The following is a 23,774-nucleotide window of genomic DNA, read 5'->3' as shown; positions in this document are numbered from 1 at the left end:
GCAGGGCCCCATGCCACAGCACAGCACCCAGTATGTGCTGTCCCTCCCCAGCACCCAGGAGACCCAGAGCCCTCTCTGAGCGCCCAGGGACGTGGTGGCACGGGAGGGTGAGGGTAGCAGGGCACCCCTGAGCACGACAGGCAGGACGGTCGCGGGGGGCCAGAGCACACAGCCACTGCAGGGGGCCACCGTGGGAATTGCTGGGCTATAAATCTCCTTGCTGGGCCCCCCCGTGGCAGAGAAGCTCACGATATTTATGTTGGGGATTTATCTGCAATGCAGTTTAATATTCCCGGACCTTCGCCTGTGTGTTTGAATGCACGGCTCCCTCCCCATGCCACCCCGTGCTACCCCGTGCTACCCCCGTGCCCACCCTCTCACCCGGCGCCTTCCAGGCTCTGTCTCCTGCCCACCCACAGCCCTGCCCCCTTGCACCCACCCTGGCAGAACGGGACCGGGCCGGGCCGGGCTCCCCGGGGTGCCCGGGCAGGGAGGGGGATACGCGCCGCCTGGATGCTCCTGGCACAGGCCGTCGGCCGTGCCCACCCGTGCCCCTCCGGGGTGCCGTCTGCCGGGGGTTTCGCCAGGGTGCCCGGACGGGGAATGCCAGGCGGACTGGCACTGCCAGCCCTGTGCCAGCCCCGCCGGGTGGCGGGGCCCAGGGACCCCCCTGCCCTACCTCCCCGCCGGCGGGGATGAGGTAAGGCTGGCGGGTGGCACAGGGCTGCTCCATTTGCATAATAATCTCGTTAATGGAGCCTGGCCTGCGGGAGAGCCGGGCTGGAGACACCACCCCCTCCCCGCCCCGCCGCCTCCCTCCGGCCCCGCCGCTCCGCCAGCCGCGGCGCGGGGCGCGGAGCGGAGCGCGGGGCGCGCAGCCGGACGGGTGGCGCGGGGCCGGCCAGCCCGCGGCAGCCTCCTGACACCCCCCGAGAGAGCCGGTGAGCACCCCCAGGGCCCCCCGAGCATCCCGGGCAGCGTCCCCCCAGCACCCCGGGAGCATCCCCCAAGTATCTCGGTGAGCAAACGACGAGCGACCCCCGAGCATCCGCGGACTTCCCGGGCAGCAGAAGGAAGAACATCCCCTCAGCATTCCCCGAGTACCTCGGTGAGCACCCCGCGAGCAGCCCGGGGAGCAGCCCCCGTGCCTGCCGGCGAGCACTCCGCGAGCATCCCCCGAATATCCCGGGCATCATCCCAGGGAGCACTTCCCGAACACCCCTCGAGCAACCCTCGAGCATGCCCCCGAGCACCACAGGCATCATCCCGGCGAGCATCTCCCTAGCATCTCCCGAGCATTTCCCTACCATCCCGGCAAGCACCTTCCCGAACGTCCTGGGCAGCATCCTCCGAGCATCGCGGGCAGCATCCCCCGTGAATCCTGGGCAGCAACCCCGGGGCACCCCCGAGCATCCCCTGAGCGTCTTGGGCAGCGTACTGAGCAGCATCCCCCGAGCTTCCTGGGCAGCCCCCTGGCCCCCCCCCCGCCCTGCCGTGCCTGCTGCCGTCCCCGCTAACTTTCCGACGGCAGCAGCTCTCTGGCACGGGCACGGTCGGGCTGTTGCGCCGGGGCACAACTTTGCCCAAGTTGCGGAAGGAACGGGGGCGCGGGGGCTAGGGGAGCCCCGCTGTGGGGATACTGGCCACCTCCCGAGCAGCTCTTTGTCCCCAGCCCGTCCTCCTCCACCTGCAAATCCGGATACCTTTCTGCACCAAGCAAGAAGCGGGGTCTCCTTTTGAAGTCCCCCCCCTCCACTCCATCTTTGTCCCCACCCTCCTTTCCCCATGGGCAGACCCCCTCCTCCCCACATGTCACCCCTGACAGACATCCCTGCCCGTCGGGCACCAGCCAGTGGAGAGGGGTTGGAGGGATGGTGATGGTGATTGTGGGGGGATGCTGTGAGGTGTCCACGGGGTCCAGGGCTCCCCCCAGACTGGAATTAACTTTGCTCACACATCACGCACTGTGCCACAATTTGACACAATGCAATGCAACACGGCGCACCACCACCCCACACAGCACAATGCAACGCCACCCGCCACGGCGCAGCACCACACACTCCAACATGGGGCCATGCAACCTGACCCAGCCCACAGCACCCCAACCCAACGCCTCCCCTCACAAATCTCCCCAAAGCCCCTCTTCCCCAAGCTGCTCACCCCATCCGTACCCCACCCAGAGGGACTGGCAGCCCTGTGCTCCCCCTGGTTGGGAAGGGTTCTCATGCTGCTGTCTGAGGATGGGTTCACTGGAAAACTCCGGACATCCACCCAGTATGGGTGCTCTGACTGGAGCGCTGTGTGGGTGTGGGGGGTGTGTGACATTAGCCGTGCCAGGGACTGAAACCCCTGCCTCCTGCAGGCAGGACCCTGCCCTGTCAGCAAAGGAACTGGCAGATGGGACAGTCATGGGGTAGAGGTGCCACCAAGCTCCTGGCACTACGGACAGTCCCAGTGCCAGCAGTGGAGCATCCATGGGGATGGATATATAGGATTCAACGACAAGAAGCAACCCCCCTGCCTTTGCTCCTCCCAAATCCCCCCTCATCCATCTCCTCTGCCTTTTCCAGGAGTTTCCTGACTCACCCGGACATCACCACCTCCCCGTGGTAGGCACAGCTCCAGCATGAACTGTGGCGTGTCTGAGCCTGCACTCCACCTGCCCTGAGCCCCCTGTACCTGTGGTGCTGGCGGGGAGCCCCATCCCCGGCCATGGAGAAGACCTACTCGCTGACAGCACACTATGATGAGTTTCAGGAGGTGAAGTACGTGAGCAAGTACCAGAGCGGGACCCTGCCCAACAGCTTTGCCCTCCAGCTGGGCGCGGGGGCCAAGAAGCGCCGTGGGGGGCTGCCGCGCTGGAGCCGCCGGGAGGTCTGTCTGCTCTCAGGGCTGGTCTTTGCTGCGGGGCTCTGCGTCATCTTGACGTGCATGTTGGTCCTCAAGTACCTGGCGGCCGAAGGGGACAGCTACTGCCTGGAGGGGTGCCAGGAGAAGAAGGCCTTCCTGCGGGCATCCCGCTTCCTAAGCGCCAACATGGATGCTACCATCGACCCTTGCCAGGACTTCTACTCCTTCGCCTGTGGCGGCTGGCTCCGGCGGCACGGCATCCCTGAGGACAAGCTGGTGTACGGCACCATCGGGGCCATCGCCGAGCAGAATGAGGCCAAGCTGCGGGCGCTGCTGAGCCGGCCCGTGCGGCGCCGAGCCCGTGCCTCGGCAGAGAGGAAGGTCAAGGAGTTTTTCCGCTCATGCCTGGACCGGGCTGAGATCGACCGGCTCGGCCCCCGGCCCATGCTGGAGGTCATCGGGGAGTGCGGTGGCTGGGATGCTCCTCCGGACCGCAGGGACATCAATGAGCTGCTCTACAAGACACAGGGGGTCTACAGTGCTGCCGTGCTCTTCTCCCTCACTGTCAGCCTGGACGAGAGGAACACTTCCCGCTACGTCATCCGGGTGAGGGCACCGTGCCCCTGCGGCCGCCCCCTGCCCCGGCCACCCGCCAGTGCCGCTGGCACCTGCCTGCTGTCACTGCTCTCGCTGCAGCGGCGCTGGGTGCCTCCAGTGTGTGGGCTTGGCTGCAGCAGACGGCTGGGGTGGGGACCCTTCCTGTCCCTGGGGACCCTCCTGTCTTCCCATCGTGGGACCCCTGTGTCAGGCTACCCTGGGGTGAGGGTGGCACCTCCAGGACAGGGCCGGGGACACGGGCAGTACAAAGTGAGGCAGTGCCGCCTGCATGGGTGCTGAGAAGAGCCCGGCAGGGCACCAGGGTCTCCAGAGTGCTGGCAGCCAAGCCCCTCACCTTGGCATCGTGGCTGCCATCTGTACACAGGGGGCAAGCCCCAGCCAGAGGCAGGGAGATGCCCACCAACCCCCCAGGCATTTGCCCATGGCTTTCTCAGTCTTTCCCACCCCTGCCAGACCATGTCCCTCACCTTGTGGTACCACCAGAGTACAGGTGGGCTTTATGTGGCTGGCCAAGCCTCTTGGTGGGTGTTGGGGTGCAGTGGTGGGCATGGTGGAGCACAGTGGGGATGCCGTGGTGGGCTCGCTGATGGGCACGGAGGTGGGCATAGCAGGGACAGCGTGGGCACAGGTGTGCATGGTGTGGTGGCGTGGTGGGGACGAGGTGGTGATGATGGCGAGGGCATTGGGGGGGACACAGCGGTGGGGACGAGCCGCCCTGTTCTCTGTGAGACGGTGGGGCTGTGGGGTCAGAGTGCGAGTGGGTGTGCGGGGCCGGGGCGGCGCGGTGCCGGCTCCGGGCCGCGCGTGTGCAACACTAGAGGGAGCGTCTGTCCCAGGGAAAGGGTGGGCGGGCTGGGCGGGGACCGGGAGCCGAGGGGTGGGGCACGGTAGGCGTAGGGGGGAGATGGGTGTGACAGCCAGGGCTGGGGGTCAGGGCTTGGGGTGTCGGGGGTGTGACTGGGGGTGGGTGTGTGAGGGGGCTGGGGTTGTGTGTGAGGGCTGCAGGGCACCGTCTGGGAAAGCAAAGGGGCCAGGGGTGATGAGGGAGATGGGGGAGGAAAGCTGGAGGTGCCCGTGGGTGTGCGGGCAGCGCTGAGGCTGTGTGAGTGGAGGGGGGCTGGTGATGTGGGACGCGGGGAGCTGAGACAGAGAGAGAAGGAGAGGGTTCATGTTTCTGTGTGTGTGTGTGTGCATGGAGCGGGGTAAGATGGATGTGCGTGTGTGGGGATGTGAGCGTCCATAGCTGTGTCCAGAGGGGCGAGTTACCTCTGTGTGTGTGTGTGTGAGTGTGTGAGCGTACACACACGTGCAGCTGTGCTCAGGTGTGGGTATGGGTTAGAGGCTGTGCCTGTGGCTGCAGGAGAGCAGGGCTGCGTGTGAAGAGCAAGGGTGTCCATGCAGCTCCCCATGCAGGCTGCAGTATAGGAGTGGGGCCGGCCATGGGGCAGGAGTGGGGACACCAGGGAGCAGGGATGGGGCAAAGAGTGCTGGCAGCATAGGGCAGGCTATGAGGCAGCCTATGTGCCAGTCAAGCCATGAAGCAGGGGCCTGCCCTCTGCCCAGCACTCCCAGCCTGTTGCATGCTGCCCATTGCAGCTCCAGCAGCCTCTGGCAGGAAGGAGGAAACTGAGGCACCGACGTGCCCATGCCTGGGGCTGTTCCACTCCACTGCCGCCCTTCGGCTCCGGGGACACCAGGGGCACTCTGCGATGTGGGGAAGGTGAGGGGTGCCTGGCTCAGCACAGCCCCCCTCCCTCTGCTCACCCACTGCCCCCGTCTCCTCCCCCCAGATCGACCAGGACGGGCTGACCCTGCCCGAACGGACCCTCTACCTGGGGCAGGATGAGGAAAGCGAGAAGGTGAGGAGGGCACAGCGATGCCTTGGGGACACCAGGAGAGGGACCAGCACCCAGCATGGTTGGCAGACAGAGGGCACCCCACTGCCAGCAGTGCCGGGGACTGGGATGCCACGGGACAGTGGGGGGTGGCACTGAGCATCCCTTCCCTCTGAACAGATCTTGGCCGCATACCGACTGTTCATGGAGCGACTGCTCACCCTCCTGGGGGCTGAGCACGTGGAGCAGAAAGCCCAGGAGATCCTGCAGCTGGAGCAGCACCTCGCCAATGTGAGGGGGACGCGTGCCATGAACTTTGGGGTGCCCCTGTCCAGCCCTTGGACATCCCAGTCACAGATTTTTGGGGATCTCCATGTCTGCTCCTAAGCAATCCCATTCCAATCCCTCCTTGGGGACCTTCATACCTGGAACTTGGGGATCTCAGCCTCTTGAGGACCTCATGGCAGAGCACCCAGTCTCACATCCTAAGAACCCCCAGTCCCAGCCCTCAGGACAACCACTCCAGCCCCACATCTACTCCTTGTGAACCCACTCAGGGCCCTTGTGGACTTCATATCTAGGTCTTGGATATGAAGTCCTCAGTCTGGACCTTGGGGGAAACTGTGTGCCCATTCCTCAGGTAACCCAATTCCTTGGGGACCTTATGACCAGCCCTCAGGGTCCCACTGGCAGAAGAGAGTTCCTGGGGCAGGGAATGGGAAGGATGTGGGTCAGTACCTACATCAGAGATGCCGTCTTGCCCCGGAGCTGTGCCCCAGCCCAGTGCCCTATCCCTGTGTCACCCTCAAGGTGGGCAGTGGGATGGTGACAGCCATGCCCGCCCTGTGCAGATCACGGTGTCCGAGTACGACGACGTGCGGAGGGACGTTGGCAGTATGTACCACAAAGTGACCCTGGCCGAGCTGCAGCGCATCACTCCCACGGTGAGTACCCCTGGTGCCAGCCTGTCACCCCATCCCCCATCTGCCTCTGCCCCACACTTGTCCCTGTCCCCCTGCTCCATGCCCTCAATGCCCACCTCCTGTCCCAGTTAAGTCCACTTGAGGATAACACACTCCTCTGGAGGGAGGCTGGAAAGCCTGGAGGGGTCCCTTCTAGGGTGGCATGGAGCGGGGGTCCCCATGCCCCCCTGACAGTGCCTGCCCTGGCAGCTCAAGTGGAAGCGCTTGCTGGACCGCATCTTCCATGACAACTTCTCGGAGGAGGAGGAGGTGGTGCTGCTGGCCACCGACTACATGCACAAGGTGTCCAACCTCATCCGTGTGACACCCAGCAGGTGAGGGGGGCTGGCACCCCCTGTGCCCCTGGAACCTTCCCCAGCCTGGCAGAGGGCACGGAACAGCTGTGGCTGGAACCTCCCATCATCACCCTCCTCTTGGGAAGGCTGGGCTGGGCACAGAAAATCTGGGAAATCTTGTGGGACCTCACTGCTGTGAGCCCCACAGCATCCTGGTCGCATCTGGACACCTGGTGAGCCACCCATGCTAGAGGTCACCAGACACATCACACATCAGGGAGAGACATGGTGCCAGACTGTCCCTGTGCCCTCCCCCGCCATGGCCCCTCTGTGTCCCCGAGCAGAGGTGTCCTCAAGGAGGAGTGTCCCCATCCTGGCGCATGCTCCCACCCTCCCCTGTGCCTGGGGACATGCTGGGGTCTGATCCTGTCCCTGTCACAGGATCCTTCACAACTACATGCTGTGGCGCATTGTGGTGGTGCTGAGCGAGCACCTCTCCACCCCCTTCCGTGATGCCATCCACGAGCTCTCCAAGGAGATGGAGGGCAACGAGAAGCAGCTCGAGCCGGGTAAGATCTGCCTGAGCCAGGCCAACAAGCACTTCGGCATGGCCCTGGGAGCTCTCTTCGTTGAGGAGCACTTCTCCTCTGCCAGCAAAGCCAAGGTAGGTGACGCTGCCTATGGGCATGAAGCCAGCACGATCTCCCATCATCTTGCCAAAGTGCCTACTGCCCCCACCAAGGGCTGTCTGGCCGGTGATGGATGGTGGGGATGCTGTGCCAGCACCATGGTGACTCGCCATAGGTGCAGCAGCTGGTGGAGGACATCAAATACATCCTTGACCAGCGCCTGGATGAGCTGGACTGGATGGATGAGGAGACACGGAGAGCAGCCAGGGCCAAGGTAGTGGCCCCTAGCATGCACTCCTGTGCTTGGCCCCATCACCAGCCCAGGGGCACACGGGGTGGGGGCCTGAACCCACCACTCATTTTGCCCACAGCTCCGGTATATGATGGTGATGATTGGGTACCCTGATTTCCTCCTGAAGCCAGAGGCCATCGACAAGGAATATGAGGCAAGGGATAGCCCAGGAGCATGTGAGGTCATGGGCACAAGGTGGGGGAAGACGGTCCCCACATCTGCATCAGGGTCTCTGGAGATGCCACCCCAAAACCAGCCCCCTCCTGGTGCTCACTGTGCTCACCACTGGCAGGGTGCCCCACACAGGCAGTGCCATACAGTCCCTGGGGTCTGGGATGGTGTCTGCTTCCCCACATCGCAGCCCCCAGAGCTCAGCCCCATCCTCTGCAAGAGTTAGGGGTGCTGGCATGGCCCAGGGACCCCATGGAGCTGACAGAGAAGCAGCTGCGCCTGTGGGCACACAGCATGGGACATGAGAACACACTTGTGACACATCCACAGTCAGCAAGGCTCACAGGGGTGGGAGGACACCACAGGCCTGCCCTCCACACTCCTGGGGCTGGCATCTCCCCTGATGTTGTTTTCCCCCCCCGCCCCCAGTTTGAGGTGGATGAGAAGACCTACTTCAAGAACATCCTCAACAGCATTGCCTTCAGCATCAGGCTCTCGGTGAAGAAGATCCGGCAGGAGGTGGACAAGTCTGCGTGGGTATCCCCTTACCCTGGGGGAACATGGAGGGGCCCAGCATGGTGCCACCAGTGCCCCCTGTCCCCATGCCCGGATGCACCCCACAGGGTGTAGGGGCAGAAGGGCACAGGGATGCCAGGAGTGCCCCCCTGTTCCCCAGCTGTGAAAAGGGATGGCACTTCCATGTCCCTTGGTGTTCTGAAGCCCAGCACTGCTGTCTCTCTGTGCAGGTGGCTGCTGCCTCCCCAGGCACTGAACGCCTACTACCTGCCCAACAAGAACCAGATGGGTGAGCACTGCTTGCCCCCAATCTGCCCCCGGGGTGGGAGTGGGGAGGATCTGAGATGGGGACATGGCCCAGGGTCCACTAGGTGCTGGGTGATGCTGTGGGTGGGGACAGGGCAGGGTGACCCCCAACTCCAATGTTCTCCTGTGTCCCCAGTGTTCCCTGCTGGCATCCTGCAGCCCACCCTCTACGACCCTGAGTTCCCGCAGTGAGTGTGGGGCTGGGGGATGGCTGGGGGTTGCCAGGGCAGGGGATAAAGTGCCATACCCTGGGGTCATCCCCATCCCTGCCAGCACCGTGCTCTCCCCCCTCTCACCTCTGCTCCCCACCTAACAGGTCGCTGAACTATGGTGGGATTGGCACCATCATCGGGCACGAGCTGACCCACGGCTACGATGACTGGGGTGGGTGTCCCCTCCATACCCTGCCAGGATGTGAGGTGGGTGGGGTGGGACAACTAGGCAGGATGCCTGGGTCCCTTGGAACCATCGGAGGTGGCGGTTGCCGTGGCAGGGGGACAGTACGACCGGCACGGGAACCTGGTGCACTGGTGGACAGAGCGGTCGTACAGCAAGTTCCTGAAGAAGGCGCAGTGCATCGTCAACCTCTATGACAACTTCACCGTCTACAACCAGAGGGTGAGACCCCTCTCACCTGCTGGGCAATGCCCAGCAGGGCACAACTGTCCCACGGTGGGGTCCCTGCTGCTCCATCGCTAGGGCTGGCTGCCTGCAGGAGAACTGACTCTGCCCTGCCCAGCCCTGACACTCAACAATTCTTCACACCTTAGTTTGGAAATTCCTCAGGGCACTGGGTGCACCCTCGGTGCCAGGGTGGGGATGGGGAGAGGCCTGGGTGGGGGGGACACCTCTGTTCATGCTGTCATTTCTCCTCTCTCGGCAGGTGAATGGCAAACACACCCTGGGGGAGAACATTGCTGACATGGGGGGACTCAAGCTCGCCTACTACGTAAGTGTCCCCCCACTCTCGGTGTCACAGCCATGGGGCAGCTGCTTATGCCATCCCCATTGAGTGGGCAGGAGAGCCCCCAGCCCCTCCTTGCTCCCTGCAGCAAGGGATGGGCATGATCCTGATTGCTGGGGGCTTGGGGGGGGGTTCAGGGTGGTTTTGGGGGAGTGCCCAGGCCATGCTGAGGGCACCCCTTTTTCTCCAGGCCTACCAGAAGTGGGTGCGGGAGCACGGCCCTGAGCACCCCCTGCACCACATGAAATACACACACGACCAGCTCTTCTTCATTGCCTTTGCCCAGGTGAGCCCCTGTCCTCCTCCCATGTAACAGGTATTGGGGCAGGAGGGTCACCTTGTGTGGAGCCGGAGGCCCAAAGTGGTGGGGAGAGAGCCCCGGGGGACCCAGGGCCCATGGCCAGGAGCCAGGCCGGGAGCCAGGCTCAGCTGCATCAGCAGGTCCTGGGCTCAGGGTACAGAGCTCAGCCCTGAACGAGCACCCCACACTGTCCCATTGCTCCTGTGGACCCTGCAGTAATAAATATGTGTGTCCCCATGACCTCCAGAGGCTCCACAGTAACAAATACACATGATCCCAAACTCCTAGGAAACCCTGCAGCCAGGCAGCTTACAATCCCGGAGACCCTACAATAACAAACATGACTCCATGCTCTCCCAACCCACTTATACCATGTACACAGGCTCCTGGGAGATCCTACAATAACAAATACAACCAGGGCATCACTGCCCTTAACCCCTAGCAGCCGAAGGGCCATCATGCCCTGGTGGTTGCCAGGACCCAGGGTGCCCCATGTGGCTTGCCCATGGAACCTTTCTCCCCTGCAGAACTGGTGCATCAAGCGGCGATCCCAGTCCATCTACCTGCAGGTGCTGACAGACAAGCACGCCCCGGAGCACTACAGGTACTGGGTGCTCCCAAAATGGGGCGGGCTGGGAGCATGGTGGGTGCCAGCCTTCCCCACAGGTGTCAGTGCTGTGCAAAGTGGGATGAGCACTCTTCTGAGTGCTGGTGCCAGCAGCTTTTGGGTGATATCCCTGGGGCAGGGGACGGGGTGGTGCCGCGGTGAGCATGTGCCCTGAGCGGGGTGCAAGGCAGCAGTGGGGAGTCAGGGGGTGCCCAGCTCTGACATGCCCCGCCCCTCCTGGCAGGGTCTTGGGCAGTGTCTCACAGTTTGAGGAGTTTGGACGGGTTTTCCACTGCCCCAAGAACTCGCCCATGAACCCGGTGCACAAGTGTTCAGTGTGGTGAGGCTGATCCCCCTCCAGCAGGCTGGGACCCTCCATCTCCACCCCCACCTGAGTGACACCCTGTGCCCACCCCCCAACTTCCCATCTCCCCTTCCTGTTCTCCAGGTAAAGGGGGCACCCTCGGGTGTGACAGGGGGCCACCCCAAAGGCAGGCACCTGCCATAGCGGTGGAGGCAGCAGAGAGACACTTGGGTTGGGTAGCTGCCTCCTGCCCATCCCCCTCCTACCCACTGCCCTGCACACTGGGGGCTCCTCACTCCCCATGGAGGAACGAGGGCACACCCAGGCACCCCTGTACCCCTTTTTCTGTCCACTCACCCCAAACCCTTCACCCAGCCCTACCACATCCATCCTAGCGTCAGTCAAAGCAGGGGGAGGACTCCAGAGTCACCATGGGGCTGCCCCGTGCCAGAAGCCTCCCCTGCCCAGTGCCCGCCCCGGCATTCCCCACGCCAGCCCCATCCTGTCCATGCACCAGCCCTGCCGGGGTGGGGCACAGCGGCAGAGCCGGGGCCGGGCCGTGCCAGCCCGCCGGTGAGCTCGGGCACACGGACACTGCTGTATTTTTCGCTGCTGTTTCTGGTCAATAAAGCACTGGATATGCCAGGCGGTTGCCAGGGGCCATGGCCAGGGGATGGGAGCAGTGAGCAGCACCCCCAGCCCTGCCCACATGGCACAGGCACCCCCGTTCCACGAACACGAACACTCCTGTTCCACCAGTGTCACACCCCGTGTTTATTTAACACTGTATTTAACACCCGGGATTTGGTGTCCCCATGGCTGCTGCATCCAGACCAGGGATGCTTCAGAAAGCTGCCATCTGCCCGCAGGTGCCACACAGTGGGCAGGAAGGGGAACATGAGTCTGCCCTGTGGGGTGCCCTAGGGACATGGGGTCAGTGGAAGAGGGGCACAAGGAGGACGGGCAGGAGCAGGGCCAGGGGGGTGGCGCGGATACCAGGGGCAGAGTCCCGCTGGCGGCAGTTGGTGTAGGGCTCGATGCAGGCGGCGTAGGCCATGACATGGGCCACGTAGGTCTGCTCCTGCACCCCGTGGAAGAGGTGGGCCATGGGGCCCTTGGCCAGAATGGCCACATCCTCACCGCCGTGGGTCTCCGAGTCGAGGGGCACAGCCGCCTGTTGCATGTACTCGAACTGCACTGGGGAGGGGAGAGAAGGGGGTTAAGGGGGGCAGTGATGGCCCCCAGCCCCACCCCACCACCCGGCCATGGTCTCTGTGCCCTCACTGGCTTTGTCTAGGTCCACGTTGGGCCGGTCAGAGCCTGGGTATCCTGGCCCATTCCCATAGAGGATGGATGTGTAGTTCTTCCCGTCAATGGCTGTCTTGGGGGCCAGACCTGGGGAGGGGTCGATGGAAGAGGAGGATCAGCCAACAAACACCCGTATCACTCCTCTGGCTGCAGTCAGGGTGCCACAGGGCTGGCAGTATGCAGCACAGGGCAGAGCCCCACCGAAAATGGAGGAGCCACGCAGGGTGTAGCCACCAAAGGAGAAGACGTGCGAGTGGTCAGCGGTGATGACGGTGAGGGTCTCAGCCTCGTCTGTCAGGGCACCTGCCCGCTCGATGGCCTGGTCGAACTCCACCGCCTCCGTCAGTGCCTTATGGGCTGCGCCGTCGTGGTGGCCGTGGTCGATTCTGCCACCTGCAGATGGGCACCCACAGTGGGCTGGGGACCGACAGCAGCACCCCCAACTCCCAGCCCCACCCTACACCCCCCTCTCAGTGGCCCCAGGGGCACGGGCCCCAACTTACCTTCCACAAAGAGGTAGAAGCCTTTGGGATTCCTGCTCAGGATGGAGATGGCTGCCTCCATCATCTCTGTGAGTGATGGGTCCAGGGTGGTGTTACGCACCAGGTCGTACTTCATGTCTCCAGGTTCAAAGAGACCTGTGAGGGCACATGTTGGGGATAGCATCAGTGCCTGAGTGTCCCAGTGCCTCTTGGGTCCAGGCACAGGAGTCATTTGTTACCCATCAAATAATTCACACTGGAGTTGGCGGCAGCAGCCAGCATCTCTGTCCTGTTCCAGACATAGTGGGCACCCTGTGGGCGAATCCCTCAGGGGTTAGTGGGTGCCTGGCCCTGTGCCAGGGGCAGTGGGCAGAGGACCATCCCCGCTGCGTCACTCACCGGCCGTGCCTCCAGCCACATGTCGATGAGGTTTTTCCCATCCTCGCGTATCCCATTCTGCTGGCTGTTGGTGGGGTACTCAGGGTCCGGCGTCCCCACAGGGGTCATGTATTTCCGACCGCCACCCAGGATCACCTGGGGGTGATGAGGCGGATGAAGCGTTAGTGGGGGTGCCCTGAGAGGTGTCTGTCCCCGCTCCCCTCCTCCCATGTGCGGGCGCTCACGTTGATGTCGACGTTGTGGACCAGCTGCCAGGCGATGTCCTTGCAGCCCTGCAGCCGCGCGTCCTGGGGCATGCTGGCGTCCGCGTACCAGTCCCGGTTCACTACGTGCGCGTAGTTCCCTGAGGGCGACGCATGCTGCACCCGCGTCGAGGTCACGATGCCCACCGCCTTCCCTGCCAAACCCCGCTCATCAGGCCCCACTGAGGGCAACACAGGATCCCCACCATCAAGCTATGGGATGGTCATGGGGGGAAAGCCCCCAGTGTGACACCCCTTGTCCCCACAGGGTCCCCCCAGCCCTGCATCCCCCGTTACCAGCATTGCGGGCTCGCTGCAGCACTGAGAACACCTCGTTGCCAGCTGTGGTGTTGCACTGCGAGTGGCGGGCAGCCGCGCTCAACCCCACGGTCTGGTAGTTGCCCTTCACCCCGCAGAGATAGGCGGTGGCTGTCCCCGCGCTGTCGGGGACCTGCCTGTCCACATTGTAGGTCTGCCAAGGACAGAGGGGCTCAGGGCAGGAGTCCCTAGTGGGTGTCCCCCCAGCACCCCCTGCCACGCTCATTCGCTCTCCCATGGACACGCATGGGATGGGGAGGGACCCCATGCACAGCATATGTGCAGCCCTGGGGTGCCAGCAGCCCCATGCCCAGGATAACCATGCCCCCATGCCTGGGATCACCATGGCCCCTGTCCAGCATGCAGGAATTTTACCTTGGAGAGAGCCACGTAGGGAAAAGCATCCAGGGCAAGAGGGGTCTCAGGGCCCAGCTTCCCCTGCTGCTGCCCCTTTAGGATGCGTGTGGCTGTGATGGTGGGGATCCCGAATCCTGGGCAGAGAGAGGGTCCTGGTCACCCTCTGGATCAGGTGCCCTCCACACATCCCACTCAGCAGGGCACTGGCCATGTCAGCCTGCCTGCCAGGGGTGCCAGTGGTGCCAGGGGTGCCAGACTCACCATCCCCAAGGAAAAGGATGAGATTTTTGGCTGTGCGTATCCTGGGCTGGAGTTTGAAGGAGGCTTCGATGGCTGCAGCTGCCTGCTTGTTCCAGAAGGATGGAATCTCCTCCTCCGCTGGGACATTGGAAATACCCATCAGTCCCAGCTCACCAGCACTGGCATCCCTGAGGCACCCCTGCAGGGTACCCACATCCCAGGGATACTCATTCCCTGGGCACTCCCATGCTGGGGCCTCCTCTCACATGGACCAAGTGGTTCAGGGGACTGTATGGGGTGGGCGGAGACCATGCAGGCTTGCACCCACTGCCTGGCCCCAGGGTCCTGGGGCAGGGAACAAGGGGGGCAGCCAAACCAGACATGATGGGATGTTATCTGGCGAGTGGGATGGGGCCAAATCCATGGTAGGGGGTGGTGATAGAGGATACAGGCACTTCTCCCAGATGAGCCCCCAGCACAGAAGCAAGCAAAAACCTGGGGGAAAACCGGTTCAAAAACCCCAGAAGAGCAGGGGTAACTCATACCCATTAATCCTTGCTCAGCTGGGCAGCCCCAGCTCCCCTCCCCAAGCCCTCCTTGTGGCCAGCCAGGCTGACACCCTGCTTCCCCGGACACCCGCTGCAGCCAGCCAGGCACCCGTCCCCATCCTTGTCCCCACCTGGGATGACAGCAGCGCTGAGCCCTGCCCAGAGGCAGAGAGTGAGGGATGCCAGGAGCCGCATGGTGAGATCTGACAGCCCAACGCTGCTGGCAGTGTCTGTAAATCCAGCAGATCCGGGGAGGGACTTTGGACAGGGATCAGCCCTAGCAGGGTGTGTGGAGGGGTTCAGCATGTATCTGCCGAGCAGTTTGCACAAAGGCCGCAGGGCTGGGCTGATGGCACCTCCTTGGCACAGCACCCTGTGCCTGCTGGGCACAGATGGGCTTGGGGCACAGACAGATGCAGGGAGAAGAGGATGTGCAGTGCTGGCAGGAAATCCTGCCCTGACCACGGTGCTGTAGTGCCAGGCAAGGCAGTGTCCTGTCCCAGGGTGCCATGGGCAGCGCTGAGCATTGGACCTGGGACAATGGTGGGTATGGGGAGCACCTGGGGTCACTCGTGAACCGAGCACTCTGCTCTCTGCCCAGGCTTTCTTGAGCAATAAATCCACGGATGCAGACTAAAACTCTGCTCCTTGCTCAGCCCTTGCCAGGAATGTACCAACCCTTGTGGACTGTGTCCCAAACAGGCAGAGCTGGGGAGGACATGGCCTCCCCTCACCCGCATTTCATCATCTCCTTCACCCCAGTGCCTCCAGTGCTGGTCCAAGGAGAGAACCAGGAGCCACAGCCAACTGGGGAAGCAGGCACGGGGCAGCACCTCAGGAGGTGACCACCACTGTGAACCTTTGCACGACGGATGGAGACAACCTGTGTTTTATTGCATCCCTTGGTCCTGTCCACACTGGGACTCAGCCAGAGCCTCTCAGCCTCCCACTATGAGGGCAGCTATGCAGAGGGCCAGGAGGGCAAGCAGGGGCTGTGGGGAGCACTGTGTGCCCTGGGAGGCCCTGCGGGCTGCCCTGCACCCGGGCTCTGTGGCATAGGGCTCAAGGCAGGCGGCGTAGGCCATGGCGTGGGCGATGTAGTGCTGCTCCTGCACCCCGTGGAAGAGGTGGGCCATGGGGCCCTGGGCCAGCACCACCACGTCCTCCCCACTGTGAGTCTCTGTCTCCAAGGGCACAGCTGCCTGCTGCCTGTAGTCCTTGTCCTCTGCAGGGGGAAGACAAGAAATGGGGCTGGGGGTCTGGCTCCCTGACACGTCACAGAGGTGGGGGGACAGCTCCCATCACTCCTGCGTCAGTGTGATTTCTGCCCAAGTAACTCCTGAGCCTCACAGTGGCATCAGGACCCTGTGTGGCCCCTGTGGCCATGCCAGTGGGATGTTGTCCCCAGCCACCCTGTGCCTCCACCTAATCCCCAGCAGACTCACTGGGAATCTGTCCCCAGCCACCCTGTGGCTCTGCCACATCCCCAGCAGACTCGTACCTGCAGCAGGGAGGCTGGCAGCTGGACGGGCCCCGTCACGGATGCTGTAGCCAGGACCATTGCCATAGAGGATGCTGGTGTAAGCTCGCTTGTCCTTGGCTTTCTTGGGGGCCAGCCCTGGCACAGAGAAAGACATTGTCACCTCCTATCCCAGCTGGGTACCTCTCCCCAGCTCCCTGCCTGGGCCAGCTCAGCCTCCCATGGCAGCAACAGAGTGAGGTGGGAGGAGGGATGTTCACTGCCCCTCCCCAAGACCCACCGAAGATGGAGTTGCCACGTGGTGTGCTGCCCCCAAAGGTGAAGACATGGGAGTGATCGGCCGTCACCACGGTCAGAGTGTCAGTGGGGGAGGTGAGCTCGCCCGCCCGTGCCACCGCCCGGTCCAGCATTACAGCCTCCATCAGCGCCTGCTTGGCCCGGCCACTGTGGTGGCCATGGTCGATTCTGCCACCTGCACGGGGAACGTGGCCATCATCCTCTCTCCAGTCCCCTCGGGTGGCCACCTGCTCCCAGGACGCACATCCCACCCCAGCCCCAGCCACAGTGCCCCCCTGGAGCTACTCATCTTCCACAAAGAGGAAGAAGCCATTGGGGTTCCTGCGCAGGATGCGGACGGCCTTTTCTGTCATCTCCACGATGGAGGGGTCCGTGGATGTGTTGCGGTTCAGCTCGTACCTCATGTCCTTGGGCTCAAAGAGGCCTGGGGGAGGAGGTAGAGGGGGTCCATGCCATGCTTTGTGCCCCTGCTGACACCTCCAGAGAGGGGAGGAGGAGGAGGAAGGATTGCCATTGGTGCAGGCAGTGATGCTCCTACCCATAAGGTGGCTCACAGAGTCATCTTCAACCGCATCCAGGCCCTTCTTGTCCCAGACATAGCGGGCACCCTGTCAGCAAGAGCTGAGCCAGTGACAATGGCACACACCCTGTGCCTGGAGTCACATTCCCTCTTCCCTGGCACACTACCTGCTTGGCACTCAGCCACTCAGCAATCAAGTCCCGGCCGTCCTTCCTGGTGCCATTTTGATCCGGGTCCTCCGGGTACTCGGGGTCCGGAGTCCGCTTAGGGGTCATGTACATCCTCCCGCCGCCCAGGATCACCTGCCGGGGAGCTCAGCAGACCCTCCCAGTGCTCCCAGTGCCCCCTCCCTCCCGCTCCTGCCCCCCAGCTCACGTTGATGTCAGTGTTGTGCACCAGCTGGTAGGCGATGTCCTTGCAGCCGTCCCGCAGGGCCTCCCTGGGCATGTTGGCATCAGCATACCAGCCCCGGCTGGCCGAGTGCGCATAGGCTGCCCCGGGGGACGCGTGCTGCACCCGCGTGGTCGTCACGATGCCCACAGACTTGCCTGCAGCATGGGCAAGGGTTTACAGGGAGTCCATCAAGCTCTGTACAGCACAGGATGGCCATGCCAGGCTCTCTGACAGGGCTTCTGGCTGCCCCGTACCTGCCAGCCTGGCCCGGTGCAGGATGGAGTCCACCTCATTGCCAAAGGTGGTGCGGCATTTTCCATAGACGGCCGCCCCACTCAGTCCCAGAGTCTTGGCGTTGGCCTTCACCCCACAGAGGTAGGCGGTGCCCGTGCCAGCGCTGTCAGGCACCTGCCGGTCGATGGTGTAGGTCTGGAAGCAAGACAGGTGCAGTGGAGTTTCAAGCAGGGGCAGCAGGAGTGTCCCACCGGGCACTGCCCCACTCACCTTGGCCAGGGCCATGTGGGGAAAGGTCTCCATGGCCAAGACATTCTCCTCGCCCAAGCCACCGGACAGCTGCCCCTTGTAGATCCGAGCCGCTGACATGGTGGACAGCCCCATGCCTGTGAGCATGTCTGAGTCACGGGGTGGCAGGGGGCCGGGACGAGGGACAGCCCTGCCCTCCTCAGGCACTGCCCGAGGGCTTGCCCCAGCCCCAGCCCCATCTTCTCAGCAGCCACATCCCCCGGCTGTTAGGGAGCTGCAGGGCGTGGCAGTGACCCGGGGCACTCACCATCACCCATGAAGAGGATGATGTTTTTGGCCCGCTGTGCCGCTGGCTGCAAGGCCAGGGCCAACTCCAGCCTCCTCCTGGCCTCTTTATTCCAGTAGCCCGGGGTCTTCTCAGCATCTGGAGGTGAGAGCAGAGCTGGGAGCCTCCAGGGGTCCAGCATTGCCATCTCTACCCAAGGTGAATTGAGCTGCTGTAAACGCCCTCCATGGGGGACCAGAAATCCCCTGGAGATCAGCATGGTCTTTTGCAGCCCAGCATTGCTAAGAAACCACCTGCAGAGGGGAAACTGAGGCATGGTTTTGCAGGGAGGTTCCTTGTGCCTCTTGGCAGTGGATGAGGAGCCAGAGGATCAGCCACAGCGAGTGTGCAATGGCTGGGTAACCACAGCTGGCTGTGGCTCTCAGGGCACTTCATCCAAAGTCAGGGATGGGGGTTGGGAGCAGCAGGGATGGGGGGCAGGGCCTGCTTTGGCAGGGGGGCTGTGGTCTCAGACCCCCCTGAGGTGGCTGTGAGGGCTCCCCTTCACTGGTATCCCATGGGGAGGTGACATGGTCCCTGGAGACCCCCAGGGAAGTGACACCAGCCCCAGCATCCCCCACCAGAGGCTCTTACCCCACTGTCCCACATGTCCCCTGTCACTGGAGGCTGCAGTGGAGAGCTGGGTGAGGAAGCAGAGGAGAAGGCAGGTTCCAGGGGAAAGCGGCTGCCCCATGCTGCCCACCCTGGCTCCCTCCTGGAATGCTGCCTTCGTCCAGGGTGAGGGGACAGCCCTTTATGGCTCTTCCCTGTCCCGTGAGACGATGGGCTGATAACATTCACCACAGACTATCTCCCAGCCCTCCAAGGGCCCTCCCAATGCCCCCAGCCCCCTCCCCCCGGGGCCATCCCTTCCCCCACCAGCAAGGCAGGACCTCCAGCCTGTCCCTAAGGACCAGGGCACCTCTGGGCCCCAGCTCCCATGGGGGCGGTTTCCTGCAGGACCCCAGGGAGTGGGAGGGAGGGCACAGGGCAAAGGGCTGTTTTTGCAGACAGGCTGAGCTGGGCCAGGCTGGATTTGCCTGGTTTCCCCTGAGACAAACCTGAGGAGGGGACACTGGGCTGAGGGGTAGGGGGTGGACATCTTGGCTTTGGTGTCAGTGTCCTCTGGTCCGTCCCAGCAGACAGAGTTACACGCTGCCTGTCAGCTCCTGGGACAGCTGGTGCCTGACAGGCTGGGTGCCCTGGGGCAGCCCATGCCAGCACACCTGCACAGTGGGGTACCTGCTGTGGGCAGGGAACAGCCCCATGTCACCAGCATTGGGTGACATCCACCCGTGATTGCACCAGGCCACCTGGAAGGACACTACAGGAGCACAGCCCCTGGAGACTACAGGTGTCCTTGATGGCTTCACCAGCCCCTGGGAACTGTCTTGTACCCCACCCTAATCCCCCATCCTGATCCAGGCACTCGGGGTTTGGCCAGCTCCTGCAAAGGGCTGATGTGGTGGTGCTGGGGCCATGCTGTCACCACTGATGGGGCACAGTGATGCAGGGCTCCCTCCCTGCCTGGCACAATGGATTCATTCCTTCTTGCCAGATGTCAATCCCTTCACCAACCACTGCCTGTGATGATGTGGAGACGCACAGGGACTTCTCATGAAGTTGGAGGGACTGAGGGAATACCTGCTGGATCAGGACCTGGGAACATCTGTTCTGATTTCACATCTGGCCAAGCATATCTGAGGCTGGGACAGGCAGTGAGGCCGCTTGGATTTCATAGTGCCTGGGAAGTGGCAGGCAGGGGAAGGCAGGGGGCTGCCTGGGAGATGAGTTACTGCTGGGATCCCCCAGCTGGGGGGAACATGCAGGGCACAAAATAAAACCCGTGCGAGCTCCACACACAGCTGCTGACCCGGCTTTTATTACATGACACACAACCCTGCAAGAAACCCTCCTGCACAGCCCCATGGCTGCATCCCACTGCATCCACATCCCACCTGGGATGGTGGAGCCAGCCCCTCTCCACTCCTGGGGACATGTATCCCCTCTCAGCCTTCACCACGGGCACTGAAGCTGGGGATGGACACCACTGCCTTAAAAAAAACATTAAGAAAGCATAAAGCTAAAAATTCCCGAGAGTAGAAATGTTCTGCCTGGGGCAGGCTCAAGCCCCGCTCCCAGCTGGAGTTAAAATCCAAACCACAAATAAAACCACAATGGTTTTAAAACTCAAAACCCCAAAGTCCTTGTGGGTCCCTTCTGTCTCCAGTGGGTGCCAGTGCAGGGCCTGGGAGGTGAGGGAGCATCACGAGTGGGGAGCCCACGGAGCCAGGGCTCTCACTTGTCCGAGCTTGGCCTCTTGAGCAGGGCACTGTACTTGAGGGGGCCACCATCTGCCGTCAGTACCACTTCCACCAGTGTGAAAATGGTGATCACCTTCAGCAAGGGAGAGAAAGAGAGAAAAGAGGGTTTTCAGGCAGCTTGGCATCACACCAAGATTTGCTTAGAGCTGTGCTGGCTTTTGCTGCCTCCACCAGTGCACCCACAAGGAAGCAAGGAATGGGGCAGGATGGATTCAGATAGCTCTGCTGGCATCCAGGGTGCTCCTGGGGCTGAAGGCAGCATCCTCAAGGCAACACCATGGGCTCTGACACCAGCCAGGGAACCCAAATCAACCTAAAAGAGCCTCCCAAAACATCCTCACTTATCCCAGCCTCATCAGGCCCCCACTTGCTCTCCACACAGTCTAGGAAGGATTGTGGGCATTTGTGCCCTTGGCTTTCGGTCCCAACCTCCCCTCAAGGCCCCCCATGCCTTCCTTCCCTCTCCAGCCAAAGAACCACATCATCCCTTAATGGAGCTTGGCCAAGAGCCAACGTCGGGCTGCGGCAGAAGGGTTTTCCACATGACGTTGAGCATTTCATCAGCATCCCACAAGGAGGGAACAATCTGCCTGTGCTCCCACAGAGAGAGGAGACCCAGGAAGGGAGCACAACAGATGAGAGGTGCAAGGAAATGAAGACCCCAGAAAATCAATTCCTCCTGTTCAGCAATGGTGCTGCTGCTGCCACCTCCCTGCTCCTCTGACCCCAGCTCTTCCTGCGATTGTATGGATTAGAAATGGAAAGTATTGATCTGGTCTGTCCTTGAAGGCACAGTTAAGGGGCTGGCTGGGACATTGGGAAGGGCTTTCCTGGGGTCATGCCCAGACATTTGGGGACTTTGCTTGCTGGAGCCTGTCCCCAAGCCCTGTGGTGTAGCAGGGCTCGCTGGGGCCATCTGCTCAGGGCTGGCCCCAGGAGAAGCAGGCACAGAGCTGCCGGCGTAACCTTGTCCAACACTTCCCAGCTCATCCAGCGCTGGCTGCTCCAGATCAATCACTCAGAACACAAAAATCTCATTGAGACTTAAATGTACCAAAGTGGCCAGTGAGGAGCGACCTGCAGGAAAATCCTATCGCAAGTGGCTGCCCAGAGAGCTGTGGGCTACTGAGCACCAGCCCCTGCCCACCCCAGCTGGCTGCAGTGCAGGGGGTGGTGGTCATGGGGCAGCCCCCCAATCTGGGGGAATCAAAGGGGGAATATCAGCATTCTCCACTGCTTCATCCCTTTGCTGAACTGCCATGAAACTGCACAATTTCACATCAAATCCCCTGAGTCTTAGATCCACTTCTTACTTCACCCCTCAGTAATGCCCACTGAGGCCCTGGTAATCCCCTGGAGATCAGAGAGAAATGGGGGCAACACCTCCCCTCCATGGCAGGGCCAAACAGCCCAGACCCCAGCACAGCTTCTCACTCACAGCCTTCCCTGATGTTCCCACTGCCTGGCCAGGCTCAGCTAAACCTGGAAGCAGAGGCCAAGCACTGGGGTCAGGCGGGGAGCTGGGGTGCTTGGTGCTGTGGGGTGTTCAGGTGACATCTACCAGAGCTCAGCATGGCCCATAGGGATCTGGCTCATCCCAGGACTGAAGATTTATAAACTCAGGGATCTGCTGGCTCAGAAGATTTCTCAGAGCCTGATCCCATGGGAGAGCTCCAGTGTTTTCTTAGGAGGTGTGGAGGGTTCGTGGAGGAGTTTCCTCTACCAACTGTTTGCTTAACCAAAATGGGCCCTGCTCATGCTGGGGCATCATTTTTCATCAGCTCCCTGCTAGAGTGTAAGTGATCCCTGCTCCTGTAGGAAAGGAGGAACTGAGGCCATTGCGGGCTGCATCCACGGGGCTTCTCTGAGCCAAGCTGAGACAGGAAAGCTCAGCTTCAAAGGGAGGGAGGCCTGCAGAAATGTCTGCAGAGTTGGATCCAGCTCTGATCACAACATCCACCCTGGGAAGGGAAGGACTCTCCAGGACACAGATCACACCAGATGGGAAGGTCAGCCCACTCTGTGTCAGGTTCCCCAGCTGGGCAAGGATGGGATGTGCTGAGCTTGGATGGAATTGGGGCTCAAGTGCAGAGCCCCTGGGATGGTGCAGGGAGAAGCTGGGATTCAGCCCTTCAGGCAGGGATCACAGCAGTCAACACAGCTGGGGTTTTATAGCCATGCCAGACAAAAGCTGGCAAAGAAGCACCACTTAATCAAGCCAGACAAATGCGATTGCTCCCTTTGATTGAGTTACCAAGTTAATAGATGACAGGGACACAAGAGAGAGATTTCTAGATGCTGTTAAACCATTTGACACTGCATCTCAGGAAGTCTGATTTAAAAAATTTCTCCTAATTGAGGCTCAACCCTGTCACAGGGATGGAAACCCCAAGAAAAGGCTATGTCAGGGGCAAAGAATACCAGGATGGGGGGGAAGGGTCTAGACAGGAGCTGCCTTAGGCCTGATCTTACTTAACATCTTAATTGATGATCTAGAAGGAGGAAGTAAACAGCATGTTAATTCAATTTCTGGAGGAAACTGAACCGGGAGGCAGGGCACGCAGCAGGCAGGGCAGAGACTGAAGGCTGTGGAGGGGTCAGATTGTGAGGGCAGCGATGGGATGGGACTGGGCTGGATGGCAGAGGAAGTTGAGGCTGAAGTTGGACTCACTGGGAAAGGGACACAGAGGGACAGCAGGACCTGACACCCTGCAAGGCAAGACCTGCCTCCTGGACCTGTCCCTGCAGACATCACAGGATCCACATGCTGCAAACAGCCTCCATGCCAGCCCATGGTGTTGTGAGCCTGTTCCATGCTGTGGGGGTCTTACCTGGGGCACAGATTCCTCCTCCAGCTCCTCTGGTTCCCACAGGAGTGTCAGCTCTGGCTTCTTCCCCACCTTCTGGTAGCGGAAGTCCACCAAGGGCAGCGCCTGCAGGCAGGGAGAGCGTTGGGAGCATGTCCCCCAGCAGCTCTCCTCCTCCACCTTGCCTGTGGATGGGGCTGACGCTGTTTTTGCCCAGCACGCTGCCTCTGCAGCTCTTTAACAACTGGGATGCAGCAGCCCGTGAGCCTGAGCCTAGTGCGTAAATCAGGGGCTGCTGTGATACACCACCAGCCCATATATCACGCTCTATGTCCTGTTTAAAGATGTCATTGCCAGCCATATAACCAGGTTATTAAGAGAGGATGCTGTCACCAACTGCAGGTGCTGGCCCACAGCGCTGCTGTCACAGCCCCAGATAAACTGTCTGATTAAATGAAATGAAAACCAGCCTCGCTCCCTTTCCTTGCTTCAGATCCATGCTTATCTCTGTTCCTCTGAATCTGGCGTTATTCCCTTTTACCTGGGCTAGATCAACCCCAGCACGTCACAGGGAGAAGCTGGTCCTCAGAGACTGGGCTG

The 23,774-nt window shown here is 61.8% G+C and overlaps 4 protein-coding genes across 6 annotated transcripts in view; 1 reads left to right on the top strand and 3 right to left on the bottom strand.

The window, feature by feature from the left end:
- The first annotated feature begins 870 nt into the window (after nt 1-870).
- Nucleotides 871-11,296, top strand: ECEL1 (endothelin converting enzyme like 1). Of its 2 annotated transcripts, none has more exons than XM_048314284.1 (18): nt 871-1,108; nt 2,571-3,456; nt 5,259-5,327; nt 5,484-5,594; nt 6,155-6,247; nt 6,476-6,600; nt 7,003-7,225; nt 7,366-7,464; nt 7,562-7,636; nt 8,083-8,186; nt 8,400-8,458; nt 8,612-8,663; nt 8,792-8,859; nt 8,969-9,093; nt 9,359-9,424; nt 9,630-9,725; nt 10,268-10,344; nt 10,592-11,296. In XM_048314284.1, the coding sequence occupies exons 2-18, from the start codon at nt 2,713-2,715 to the stop codon at nt 10,689-10,691; spliced, it is 2,286 nt and encodes a 761-aa protein (XP_048170241.1). In that variant the 5' UTR covers nt 871-1,108; nt 2,571-2,712; the 3' UTR covers nt 10,692-11,296. The 2 variants fall into 2 exon arrangements, with proteins under 2 accessions (XP_048170241.1, XP_048170240.1); XM_048314283.1 differs by having other exon boundaries at nt 6,461-6,600.
- A 114-nt stretch (nt 11,297-11,410) lies between these two features.
- Nucleotides 11,411-14,851, bottom strand: LOC125330748 (intestinal-type alkaline phosphatase-like). The gene is made up of 11 exons (XM_048314288.1): nt 14,677-14,851; nt 14,019-14,135; nt 13,776-13,891; nt 13,380-13,554; nt 13,065-13,237; nt 12,841-12,975; nt 12,681-12,753; nt 12,463-12,597; nt 12,161-12,352; nt 11,936-12,046; nt 11,411-11,848 (listed from the first exon to the last, which is right to left on the bottom strand). The coding sequence occupies exons 1-11, from the start codon at nt 14,849-14,851 to the stop codon at nt 11,586-11,588; spliced, it is 1,665 nt and encodes a 554-aa protein (XP_048170245.1). The 3' UTR covers nt 11,411-11,585.
- Nucleotides 14,852-15,483: 632 nt separating this feature from the next.
- LOC125330747 (intestinal-type alkaline phosphatase-like) lies at nt 15,484-19,817 on the bottom strand. Of its 2 annotated transcripts, XM_048314286.1 has the most exons (11): nt 18,638-19,817; nt 18,026-18,142; nt 17,740-17,855; nt 17,490-17,664; nt 17,218-17,390; nt 17,010-17,144; nt 16,861-16,930; nt 16,612-16,746; nt 16,306-16,497; nt 16,047-16,163; nt 15,484-15,770 (listed from the first exon to the last, which is right to left on the bottom strand). In XM_048314286.1, the coding sequence occupies exons 1-11, from the start codon at nt 18,735-18,737 to the stop codon at nt 15,484-15,486; spliced, it is 1,617 nt and encodes a 538-aa protein (XP_048170243.1). In that variant the 5' UTR covers nt 18,738-19,817. The 2 variants fall into 2 exon arrangements, with proteins under 2 accessions (XP_048170243.1, XP_048170242.1); XM_048314285.1 differs by having other exon boundaries at nt 18,026-18,724.
- Nucleotides 19,818-19,909: 92 nt separating this feature from the next.
- DIS3L2 (DIS3 like 3'-5' exoribonuclease 2) overlaps nt 19,910-23,774 on the bottom strand; it is a 184,724-nt gene continuing 180,859 nt past the window's right edge. Inside the window, 2 exon segments of the mRNA XM_048314282.1 lie at nt 19,910-20,440; nt 23,199-23,300. Of these exon segments, the coding sequence (XP_048170239.1) occupies nt 20,342-20,440; nt 23,199-23,300 (201 nt within the window). The 3' untranslated portion in view covers nt 19,910-20,341.

This window comes from Corvus hawaiiensis, chromosome 10 (genome assembly GCF_020740725.1).
Source record: "Corvus hawaiiensis isolate bCorHaw1 chromosome 10, bCorHaw1.pri.cur, whole genome shotgun sequence".
NCBI lineage: Eukaryota > Metazoa > Chordata > Aves > Passeriformes > Corvidae > Corvus > Corvus hawaiiensis.
The sequence above is the reverse complement of the archived record's forward strand: the minus strand, read 5'-3'. Positions and strand labels throughout refer to the sequence as shown.